Consider the following 12,892-nt stretch of genomic DNA (forward strand, 5'->3'; position numbering starts at 1 on the left):
CTCAAACATTGCGCCCCACGCGCTGGCACTTCGCGTCTCATGCGCGGCCTCACGTCGCGAGTGGGACGATGCCATTGCCATCGCCGCCGCTGCGACGTCTCTAGCCCGACCCGTTAAAGTCACGCTGCTCGACCCATTTGCTGGCAACCCGTACGATGTGCAGCTCTTGGGCTCGCTTCTTGCGGACGCCGGTGTGACCGTGCTGACGCTGAACACCGGAAGTGGAAACGACGCGGACTTGTTGGAAGAAGTCTTTGAAGCTCTCACGTGGAGTGACGTCGTGGGACTGCCCATGAAGCAACGCATCGGCTTGCGCTCTCTCGACTCGGATCTTGTCTCATTTGCCGCTGGCAGCCTCGCGATCAAACACTATGATGTGTGCTTTGACGGAGCTGACGCAATGACACCCGCAGGCTTGACGGACGTTCTTGCCGACGCTGGTCTTCCCCATTCTCTACAGCTTTAATATCGACAACTCCTGACACGTATGACTGTGCATTATTGTATCCTTGAAGTTTGTTCATTCGCTCGAGAAGACAGCATCGTGGTCCTTGGCGCGCGTCGGATGCATTGGCGTGTCGAGTTTCATGCTCGGGCGCAAACTCATCGTTGTCGTAGGCTCCATGAGACCTTCGATCTCAGCAATGGCAGAGCGGGTACTGGCCGTAAACTGGTAGCTAAGCACAATCCTTGGCGAATTTTACTTCGCAATCATAGTAAGAGCAGACGTCGAAGAATCGAAATGCAACGTCGCTATGAACGCTTGGCTGCCACAAGTAAGGTGAAAAGAAAGTGGATACACCTTCCTTGGATCTCTAATGGAGGACAGTCCGGAGGCGAAGCCGACTCTGCCACTGAGTAGCCTTACGAGCGAAGGAAGAGTGCGCACGAAGTGCGCGAGGCTTACACGCGCGTAGCGTACAAGTCGGCGCCGTCGTGCGGGCTTCGTAGGGTATGTTACCACAAACTTGTTGTTCGGTGGATTGCTTGTAGATAGCAAGCTAGTACTTGCGATGATGTTACATCAACAGTGGGGTGCTGCGTTTTCAGTTGCCACAGAGTTTTTCCTACGCTATTGCGTCCGGCACACAGACAGATGACAAGAAGCCTCTCATTGCAATCCCAAGTAGTCTAGTCGTGTGAGTTGCTTGTATTGTGTGATAAGTAATCCTTCAATCGCTGACGAATAATCAACATTTTGAATCGTGTTTTCGCGTCCTCGTTATACTGAATGCAATGCTATATGCAACGTGGTATATTTCTCCAAACTCTGTTCGTATCTAATAGCGTAGTCAGTGACATGCTGTCATACAGATGTTGAAAAGATGCAAAAGTTGCTCACTCATCGTACGCTGTCTGGAGAAACAAATGCAGTAATAAAAAATGTGATAAAGAGACAGCGATCTAGTGGAGAATGCTTGGAAATCTCCATGCCCTCGCTAGGTTACCACCATTCTTTTGCCGAGATGTCCTATGGCAAAGACTCGCGGTCCACAAATAAAGAGCAAAATGATATTTTCAAGGAAGATTCAAGGTATGAGAGATGACAAGAACCCGCGCTGTCGAGACAAAAATCAGTGCAGATAGCAGTCATGAAATATATGCCTAAATACACAAGAACATACTTGTTAGGTACCAAGCGGGCACAAACGTCACATGAATAAATGGGCAGCAGGCAATCAGTAAGTAGCCTTAATTTTCGCAGCGTATGTGGTCTTCGGCTGAACAGGCGCCAAGGTCTCAAATGAGCCACATAACGCTTACAAAAGATAGAATTCCCGGCTCAGCAAGTCAGTTTGTTACCCATTGACCGAATAGATTACAACTAACTACTAGCCCAGTGACTCTACGGCCACATTAATTGTAAGCGCAATACTCATTGTGAGCGCAATCTTGTTTCGGCGAACCGTTCGCATCCAGCGCAAAACCCGGAGGTCAATTGCTAGTGATCTAAAACTGTCGTGCTCGTTGCTTTCTTAGCTTGGTGAAGCGTCGAGAATTTACTCCACGCCTCCAGAACGAAAAAAAGTCAACAAGCCCGGTGCCAAAACGAAAACACTTTCATGTACGACAACCGACCAAGACGCCGAAACAAAACAACTCGACTAGTGTCGGCACCACGAGCATTTAACCTTCATCAACATCAGACCACCCAACATTTCCCACTCAAAATTTTGCGTTGGTCGCGAAGCCAACGACTTCCTTCATCCCGCAAGGTAGAGTGAGCAACCACTGTGTACCGTGCAGCTCCAGGTCGGCCGACGGTCGCATATAATTGAAACTCCGCAACACGGGTCTGGCTCACGACCGCAAACGCTGCTAGTTAATTAAGTAGCTTGACGACTTACCACGTAAAGAAATGAAACCCGTAGTGGTAATCCCGGTAATACAGCGCCTGACAAGAGTACATTTGAGAGCTTTCTTCGGACCAAGAGCAGTGTGTACTTCAAACACCAGAGAAGCTTCAGGCAAATACAACTTATGTACGGTACGGTACATGCGAACAAAAAATACGTATGTAGCTGATTAATCACATCTCCTTCTTGAACAGTCGGCCATAAGAAGCTGATAACCAATACTCTAATTAAGCATCGTCATGATTCCCAGGACGGGATAGAATCAATAGGCAAAGCACCGCCCAACGCAGTGCGAACGTACTACATTCGCCTCGCTCATGATTTGCCACTGCGCAGCACGCGCTACGCCCAAGACGTTAACTCTCCGCTCGTCTAAGCGCTTTACAGCATATCATTAGCATATTGACACAGTACAGCAATATAATACCCACTAGGGTGAGCCCTGTGGCCCTACGGCCACACTCTATCGTGGGCGCAATCTTCTTCAGGCGGAGTAGTTGCTTGATAGTATGCTCGTGCTTGTTACGACGTTGTAGTGTCAGGCAGAAGGTCTTTCTGTTTGTTCTGTGTTTTGCTAACTCCTTCGCGTCCAGCGCAAACCCGGGTAGCAGAGTCAATTGCGAGCGATCTTAAACAGCTTAGTCATGCTGGTAGCTCCCTTTGATAAGTAGCGTGTCAAGAATTGCTTACCACAAATCATATTTGGGTCCATCGTGTTCAGAAATGTCCGATGTAGTCAATGCGATGCGCTTCTGATTCGTCTAAGGTCGCATACCTACTTAACAATATGTTAAGGCAAAGTCCAGAGGCATGCAAAAGGTGATGCTGTACGACGCTTTTGTGCGTTGCAAACCCGCAGTGCGTTGCGTAGATATCGCTAACTGTGAAAAAAGAAGGGTGCAGTAGAAGACAGCCATGCAACAGTGGACACTGCGAGGAAGTAAAAATAATGCGATGGTGTCTACGCACAGAACGAACACAAACAACGACTGACAGGGTACATTCAAAGACTGTGAACCAATAGCAGTGTGTGCGATGCACCACTCATCAGTGAAACCTAACTGCGGGCAAATACAGCTGATATACATGCAAGCTACAAAAAAAGATAAAACGGCAACACCAAACGGCGATCAGTTGTACGGGGCTTCCTGCGTACATCTAGTTCTATGTAGGGGGAGGCAAATTCCGAAATGAGCCGCCAGGGCTCTGCTCAGCCAGTCAGCCGGTTACCATCCATCGCCCAATGAAAGCATCGCACATCCACGTATTGACCAATCACACCCATTTCTTGCACACGGTGGGTCATATGAAGCCGGATACCGATACCCCTATCCGGCCCCGTCCAGTTATCAAGAACAGTAAGAAACCGTCGTCCAGAGCGTCCCGCCAATGCGCCAGCCAGTGCACCAACGCTCAACGCAGTCCGTGTACTTCAATTGCCCCTCCGGAACTGTCACAGTGCAGCACGCGCTTTGCGCTTTGGGGCGCGATAAGTCATTGGCATGGTAACCCACCGGTGGTGAGGCCGCCAAGCCTACGGAAAGCTAGCTTGCTGCGCTCGTCTCTGCCGCTGCTCGACACACGCTTCACACAAAAAGTGGACTCGCTCCGCTTGTCTTGCCGCTTCGCGGCATGTCGTGAGCAAGGTGACGCCTCGTACCCAGAAAAACCTTAATCGGGTGTCATTATATTTGCTTTCACTATACCGATTTGGAACATTTTATTCGGCAATGTCCGGATATCCACCTCGGTTGGGAAACTGCCCCCGACAACCCTACGGAGCCCGCACGACTGCGACGACTGGTGCGTTACGTGGACCAATGCATTGCGCATTGCGTGTGCGCACTCGCTTCGCTCATGAGGCAGCTTCGCGGCTGCGTCGGCTTCGCCTCCGGTCGGTCCGAGCTTGGTGATCCGAGGAGGGTGTACCTAGATCTTTTCACTTTAAGCAATAGGAGATATGCTCCTTTTTCCTCTATGTCTCTACTTTAAAAAGAAATGCTGCGTCCGAAGGATATCATGCCATTAACCGTGAACTGGGACATAGATTGTAAAGCGATGAAGCCGGATATGTCCTCATCCAGCGCAACAGCGCGTTATTCGGCATCAGCGAGGTCTGGCACGTCCACGACGCGTTTCTCGGTTTTTGCGCCGTCCATGGTCTAGACTCGGCAACGTGCCAAAAATAACGTGGTTGCTGTTGTCTCGGTATTCGGACATATATCGATCCGGGCGATTTTCTTTCATTACTGATGGGCGTTAGAACATTTCGGCTCTCAAGTGCGAGTTTCACTTTTGTGGTGAGTGTAGTAGACTCAATCGCCCTCATACTAAAAACTTACCGTTCGAGGCGTTGCTTGTCTCACAGCAGTGTGGAAATGTAATGAGCGTGAAATAGAATAGTTTCGTATTAGTGTGTTGAAACTAAGCAGACGAGCATAAACTTGTATTTTAGTAATGATATCACCCTTGCTCAAAATTACTAGTTGTCGCGACTCGATTTTTTGAGTCATTTTAATACATGTACAATTCTCGGCAAACAACTATTATCGAATAAAAAAGCTTTTTCGATTTCGACCACTCATAAGATGGTAACCAGAGAGACAGACAGGTAATTATGATTGAATAATTGGATGATTTTCAAAAAGTTACATATAGTCATGATGCAACAAACAGATCAGATCAATGCTATAGCCAGTCCGACATTAACGGACGTTTTGACGTTGTTTTGTCGCCTTCAGCGACCATATGAAAAGTGTCAGCGTGATCCAGGCCCCCGTATTCGGAACTCGATTAACCGGACTTAAGACATTAATCGCCAAAGCAATTGCTCAAGATGTCGTCTCGATGCTTAAGACGTATAAGTCCACACTCCCGACGACGTTGACTGTTTGTTTCACGCGGAGCTTCCAGAATCTGTCACTCTCGCATTGCATACAATGTCGGTGACACTATCGATAAGGTCAAGTAGTCCTGGGTGGGGCGATACGTCACGGGACCTGAGGCTCTAACGCCTATCATGGAAGTCACGCCGATGCTATCCTCGCACAACATCGTACACCTCGCTCGCTGTATACAAGGAGAGCAAGCAAGCGGTGCGTCTCGTGCCAGGCACTATTTACGGCACGGGCGCGCGAGTTCGTAGTAACCAACGGACGACGCTCATGGCCTTTTTTCACCTTGTCTTGTGAGCATTCCCGACGATGGCATGTCATCAAGATCGCGACTTTATAGCCAGATTTGTCACTACTACACGTGGCAAACAGCAAACGCCGAATGGAGGCCATAGGTTACCTCGCATGGGTCAAGGAAACCGTGCTCTTGGCATAAGGTACACTGTTCCCCTAAAGGAAGGCGAGAGCGGTATCTCATTAGAACGCTCCTGTGTCATCGGCGTCAAACTACGTCAAACGAAGATCTGCGCACTGTCGACGGTGCTGTTCACGCTACCGTCAAGACAGTTTGTCAGGGTCTCGGCCGACTTGGATGTATATAACCCGAGCTTTTGCGAAACATGGGTGAACACCTCCATAGATGAATACACATGTTCTCTATAAAATGATATCGTAGGCATGCTGTAGCGCGACGGGAAAGAGGTAATAGGACTTGACAAGTAGCGCGGCGACACGAGAGAAATGGAGAATATACAATAGTGTGCATGTTAGTAGTGCTACTCTCACTTGGGCTTCAGTATAATGTCGTAAAACGTAATGTAGCTCATCTCATTGACACGACCATTCGTCAGGTGTCATGAATTGCATAATGGTCTTCGAAGCGTTCCAACTTTTCGACCGTAGCCCTAGTCAAAAGCTAACACCACTACTAGTAGTCAATGAGGTAAAAAAAGTCTTTTTGGACTGCATGGATGTGTACGTACAGCGTGGTGCAGAGATCTTGCGGCATGTCAACCTTGGCTTCTCTGTGAAGGTACGCAAGGGCGCTCGACGTGTTGCCAACATGCGACGCCGACGTATGCTGACGGGGTTACGAGCGGCACACCGCGCTTGCCGCACTTGATGGGCATGCACCACAAGAAGGCTCGAGCTACGTCTGCCGGAAGCGGCAAAGTAACGCTGTAGTTACTGACGAGCGTTGCATGGTGCACCTTGAGCCACTACACGAGACGCTTGTTCAAGGCATTGTAGCGATTCACCTCTTGACACGGCAACCAGCAATGATGCCGGCGCCCGTCTCGTCGTTGTCGGAATCTGCCGCGTCTCGCGGAGCGGTAGAATCATCCTTACAATAGAGGCTTGTTCAGTTGTAGTACGACAACACGGACATACGCATACCTCGAGTAATGCTACCTTCGAGGCGGCCTTCTGTGACTGCGGGATCGCCACCGCTGACACGTGCTCAGCCGTCGCCGGCTCGGGCTGCTCGGCGACGGCAGTCGCTCGCGCCACCTTGGCCATCCGATGCCTTTCCTCCGGGCGTGCGCTGTCGAGCTCGGTGGACACGTCAACCGCTGTCGTTGTTGGTGTTTCTGTGCTCACACCGACCGCCACTGCCGCCGTGGTCGTCGATCTTCCGCGCCGTTTGGACGCTCGGCTTTGGCGCCCTGCCATTCTGATTCTGACGCCAAATGTGCTGTGGACCACTTTTGCGCTTGATGCGTCCAATACAAATTGCAAGTGAATATTCCTGATGCATCCGTAAACGTGAGGAATGTGAGATGGCCGCGCATCCCATACAAAAACCAAGTCAAACCACTGCCTTGCATGTAACATATCTCCGATTTGCGGAACAAAAAGTTGCGCTGGGGCTCGAGGGGCCGATGCAGATTGCCGGAAATATTCGTAAACCTACGGGATGTATATATATGAACATGTTTCGCGTTATCTTCGTTGTTACAAAGATTTCGCATACGTAGCCTACTTGCATGTGATGATGATGAATGGTGCCGTTGTCTATTGCCGCGATCAGGCAGCACACGGCGGCTTCGGTGGGGAGTGCATCTGCCAACCAAGGAATATCGTCATCGACAACCACTCCCCGCATCTGCTTACCTACTTAATCAATTTCGTGTACCCAGAGCTCCCTTCCAATCCCATCAATTTGCTACCATCATGCCTTGCTTTAAGTGCCATTTGGCGCCAAATAACGACGCCGTCGGTTCGGTCAACGCCATGGTACTAGAACAAGTGCCGGTAGCTCAGTTAACTGACCAGCGCATTTAAATGTCTGCCGATAATGACGAAGCTCTCAAAAACGAGGTACGAGTTGCATCAACAAACGACGACGATCGGCTGCGAGAAGAAGCAGCTAGCAACTACCCCGTTGAGACCTCGACTCCATCAATATCGCTGGCTTCACTTCTCACCGTCTCAAGCTCAAGGTTAACGCTAGTGTCATAAGTGTCATGCTTTTGCGTAACTTGTGCCAACGTCGCGGTTTCTGCAACGGAACGCGACTCATGGCGCGGGCATTGCGTAACCTGTGCATTCAGGCTACGATATTGGCTGGCGCGCAAGCTGGCGATGTCGTTCTCATCAACGACAGTCCGCACAACACGCTGCCTTTCCAACTCAAGCGCTTACAGTTCCTAGGTTGACTCGTAATTGCGATGACTATAGACAAGTCACAGGGTCAGACGGTACCTAAATTTGGCGTCTATCTAGGGAACTAGTTTTCGCGCGCGGACAGCTCCCGTCGCGATGTCTTGCGTTCAAGCGCGTGTCATCAGCAAAATCTCCGCTCTCAACTCAAAGTCGAGTGTCGACGGACGCACGACACCAAAGACATCGTATTCCAAAACGTACCTGACGATACCGACCAGGCCATACCAGACACTACGCTGCCATATATAGGGGCTTACAAACACGAGCTTAGCTGCATGATAACCATTGCACAAACTACAACACCGCAAAAAGTGTGGCCATAAGGCCACTGGGCTTACCCTAGTGGGTTTAGCGAAAGCAAATAGGATGACACTCGGTTCCTAGCTTTGCGGTAGGCATGGCGTCACCATGCCAACTAGAACAACCGCGAAGCGTTAAAATGAGCGAAGCGAGGCCACGTGGCGACAGAGACAAGCGCAGCGAGTTTGCCACACCGGTACCGACTGTGACGCACAAGAACAAGCTCTAGCGGACAAGGAGAAGCAGAAGAAGAGTCCCGTTCTCAGCATCGAGACTTTCTCCGAAAACACATAAATGTTTTCCAAAGCACATAACCCTCTCTACCCAAAAAACCCTCTAGCGGGCTACGATGTATGTCTAGTAGACATACATCGTAGGAAGCTCGAGCACACTCTTGGCCGCTTTAAGACGAAGCCAAAAATGGTATGGACATGTAGTCACAGGGCTCTCCCTAGTACTAACCTTAAAGAAAATTGGCCGTAGCGTAGCTGAGTGATTCGGGCCGGACGCGCGTAGCGTGTCTTTGGTTTGCTCGCGCAGTTGACCGACAGCGAAGCGGTCCGACGAGAGAAGCGAGTCTACGACTCTGCGCAAAGCACGTGCCGCCCAGTGGCAAATAAGTGCGCAGCGAGTATGCGCACGAGGTGTGGATCTGTGAGCCACATGCCACGTGAGTTTCGTGACCTCTTTTCTTTGTCACGCTGTTGGTTTTGGTCAGCCTTTCAAGCCCTCTTGCGCAGTGGGACGAGTTTGTACAAGCGCTCTGCTTACTACGCGCAACCGTATGCTCGAAGTCCTACGATCGCGAGTTCCTACTGAGATTTCACGAGGGCTTCGCTACCGCCAACCCGCAGCAGCGCGCTGTTTTCGCTGCCGTATGCTGCGAGCTCGACCTGCCTCAAAGCCAACGAAGACGCCAATTTTTCTTTTTGTCGAAGGCGGCTCTAGAAAGAGCTGTGTATCTAAATTTCTGCTTGCGTGGTGTCAGTCCAACGAACGCGTCGTGATTGTGTGACGGGAGGGCCACGGGGCTCACCCTGGTCTGGTTACATTTCCAAATCCATTCATTTTCCTAGGCATGCCGCTGCTGTGGTATTCCGTTGGTGAAGCTGATGAGGAACGACGGGGACTGCGAACACATGGACGTCAGTGGGGATGAACTCCACGCACGACAATTATATGACTGAGTGGTGGTCGGCGATGCTCGCCTCTACCAGTTTTGTGCTGACTGCAGGAGAAGTCGGCATCACATAACCCATCCGGTTTTGGCCCCTGATTCAATTCTAGTTTCGTAGTAGAGTCGGGTAAAATCAAGGCACGAGAAGTGTCATCGACAAACTTGACGGGACGCTCCCGTCACTCCTCGACAAGTTGTATATCGTGTCTATGAACGTTTCGCGTCATGTTACCATACGGTCATGTAATACAATGCGCTCTTTTCGGTGGGCACAAGAGCTTTGGCTTCACCAGCTCCTCGCATGCGTCGTCGTCGTCAGCGACGATGCTTCAGCAAATACTCTCTGGCGGCTGCTGGAGCTACGAGCGCAAGACGACCACTGTCCCGCCCTCCCAGGATGATCGCGCACAGAAAAACACACGTCGTAGATAGTGTGGTAAATCCTACTTGGCCAATGATTGCCTACAATAATGGTCGGATCCGAAATGAGTGCTGACGGCAGTCCCCTTCCCATGGAACCGAAGCCCTCAATCTGATACAGTTTGGGCGACTCCGTTATACAGTAGCTCTCGATCGTAGGGCAGAGTACCTGTTTAAACTCTGTGCAACATCAATCTCGTCTCGTATCGTCAGCGGGCACTAGACACGACGAGGTGACGCTTGCCGACGCCGTCATCGAAACTGTAGTGCTGTGTTCACAGTACATGCTGTAGCAACCTCGCCATCGGATACCGCACTACCGGTACGCTTACCAGCACCAGAGTGGTCGGCATCCGACAGGCAAGCTGGCGAGTGGGATTTTGCTGATTGAGGGTTTGCATAGGAAGAAAACACTTCGTGGTTTCGAATATAGCGCACTTCAAGCTCACGCCTGGTACTGAGCCCCGAGCGCCCATCACCACGCATTGTATTGCGTCGGGCAAGCCGCGACCCCACGCCTCGATGCCGTGTACTTCGAGTACGGCATACACCAAGCGACGAACCGCCTCACATGATTGGGTTGGTGGTGTACAGGCGTCTCGAGACCAGATGCAAGTCGAGCAACACGGTAATGGACAAAGCCTCGAGCTAGAATCGTACATCGGCTCGTGGTTGCAGCATGCGCTGACTTGTCGACATATAGAGTGTCGTCGTCACGCATTGGGCCCACGCCCGATGGCAGTTGCGATTGCGCCCGGCTAAGCGAAAGCTAATGCGCTTTACAATGCCACCTGCAAGCACAAGCTCAATGCAGGCCGAGCGCTTGATGCGTTAGAACGTCGTGTTGACGGACCAGCGATCGCAATCAATACGTACCTTAATACTCCTTGTCAGGCGGTGTATTACCGGGATTACCACTATGGGTTTTTCTTTTCTATGTGGTCCATCGTCAAGCTACTTGATCGACCAGCAGCGTCCGCGGTCGTGAGCCAGACCCGCGTTGCGGAGTTCCACTTGGATGCGACCGTGGACCGACCTGGAGCTGCAGCACCTGAAGGTACACAGGGGGTGCTCACAAGAACTCGCGGGCTAGTGGAAGTCGTTGGTTTGGCGACCGACGCGAAATATCGGGTGGTCTGATGTTGATGCAGGTTGAATGCTCGTGGTGCCGACACTGGTCGAGTTGTTTTGTTTTGGCGTCTTGGTCGGTCGTCGTACATGAAAGTGTTTTCTTTTTGGCGAAATATCGGGTGGTCTGATGTTGATGCAGGTTGAATGCTCGTGGTGCCGACACTGGTCGAGTTGTTTTGTTTTGGCGTCTTGGTCGGTCGTCGTACATGAAAGTGTTTTCTTTTGGCGCTGGGCTTGTTGACTTGTTTTTCGTTCTGGATGCGTGGAGCTGGGCGGTTGACTGGATGCTTTTGTTTCGTTTGGCGGCGTGGCGCGTTGGATTTGAATTCTTTGTTTGGGTCGATGTCTTAGTTTTCGGGGTTGGATGATATGGATCTTGATGCTGAAGGTTAATGGTTGATGGCGTTGGCGGTGGCGGTGGCGGCGGCGGCTGGCTGATTAGTGCTCTTTGCTCTGTGCTCGGTGCTCATGTTGGTTCTGTGTTGGATCTGATGTTGGTTGTGGTCCCCCTGTCCGTTGTTTTTGTTGTTGTCTGGCTGGAGCATGTCGTCGTCTTCCTCGGATATGTCGTCTTGTACAGCGTGGCGATGAGTTCCTCATCGCTCCGCGTCGCTTGGTCTGATGGCGCGGCTCGCAGCAGGCGAAGGCGTCGACTGACGAGGCCTCCTTCTGCCGCGGCCTGGATGACCGACGGCCGCGCCTCGGAGGACGCGGCCACTCGTCGGTTGGTTTCGCTTGCGGAACGGCTGGAAACGGAGGACGCGGCCACTCGTCGGTTGGTTTCGCTTGCGGAACGGCTGGAAAAACGCAGAATACGTACCTTAATACTCCTTTGCCGCGTTGCGATTTTCCGTGTGCATGCGCAGCGGATGCCAGCAAAAGTATGCTATTTTTCTATCGATGTGGACCCACGACAAAGACCGCACTGTGTCGACTTGGTCGAGACCGGAGCACGCCCTCGCTCGACAAGATGATAGCATGGTATGCACGAAACGGTATCTCGTGAATAGACTGCTGTAGATAGTTCAAAATGTACGGCAATCATGATGACGCGCTCATGAATATACGCTCCATGCGGGCGGCTCCTCACTCCTCACTCCACACTCGAGCCAGATCGGTCCCGATAAAGAATTAGGGGTGAATATTAACCATGTACCGCTGATGAGAACGGCGTGGGGATCGTGCCGAGTGAGCTTGTTGTGCGTCATATGCGAAATTGAAGAATTGTGGGCAGGATCGGGAATAAAAAGGAGTATAAGTATTAGTATTTACACAGTATCCGCAAGAATTTAATACAAACGCTGCTACACTCTTTAAAGTGGATTGGTCGAGATTTACCAACTCCCACGAGGGTGTTGAAGTATGCTGCGGGCGCTTTTGCGGACTGGACGTCGCCGCGCCTTTGGGACGATGACGACGATTGAGAAGACGCCACTTGGTACTGTCACGAGCTACTACGACAGCCAATCTGGCCAGCACGTCCGCTACTCGGATGCTATCCAGGTCCACGGTCTCCAGCTTCCAGCCCCAGGCGTCAAGGGCCTTGCCTCCGTTACGTTGACGACGCCGATTGACGTGCCAGCCGCCGTCGCCACGCACATGTACCTCACCTCAAACATTGCGCCCCACGCGCTGGCACTTCGCGTCTCATGCGCGGCCTCACGTCGCGAGTGGGACGATGCCATTGCCATCGCCGCCGGTGCGACGTCTCTAGCCCGACCCGTCAAAAGTCACGCTGCTCGACCCATTTTGCTGGCAACCCGTACGATGTGCAGCTCTTGGGCTCGCTTCTTGCGGACGCCGGTGTGACCGTGCTGACTCTGAACACCGGAAGTGAAAACGACGCGGACTTGTTGGAAGAAGTCTTTGAAGCTCTCACGTGGAGTGACGTCGTGGGACTGCCCATGAAGCAACGCATCGGCTTGCGCTCTCTCGACTCGGATCTT

At 51.5% G+C, this 12,892-nt stretch overlaps 1 protein-coding gene across 1 annotated transcript; it reads left to right on the forward strand.

Moving 5' to 3' along the window:
• Window positions 1-12,308: 12,308 nt before the first annotated feature.
• Window positions 12,309-12,755, forward strand: SPRG_20886 (hypothetical protein; the record flags this gene model as incomplete). Its single annotated transcript, XM_012350021.1, has 1 exon — window positions 12,309-12,755. The coding sequence occupies one exon, from the start codon at window positions 12,309-12,311 to the stop codon at window positions 12,753-12,755; it is 447 nt and encodes a 148-aa protein (XP_012205411.1).
• Between the last annotated feature and the right edge of the window lie 137 nt (window positions 12,756-12,892).

Source organism: Saprolegnia parasitica (assembly GCF_000151545.1).
Source record: "Saprolegnia parasitica CBS 223.65 unplaced genomic scaffold supercont2.60, whole genome shotgun sequence".
Lineage (NCBI taxonomy): Eukaryota > Oomycota > Saprolegniomycetes > Saprolegniales > Saprolegniaceae > Saprolegnia > Saprolegnia parasitica.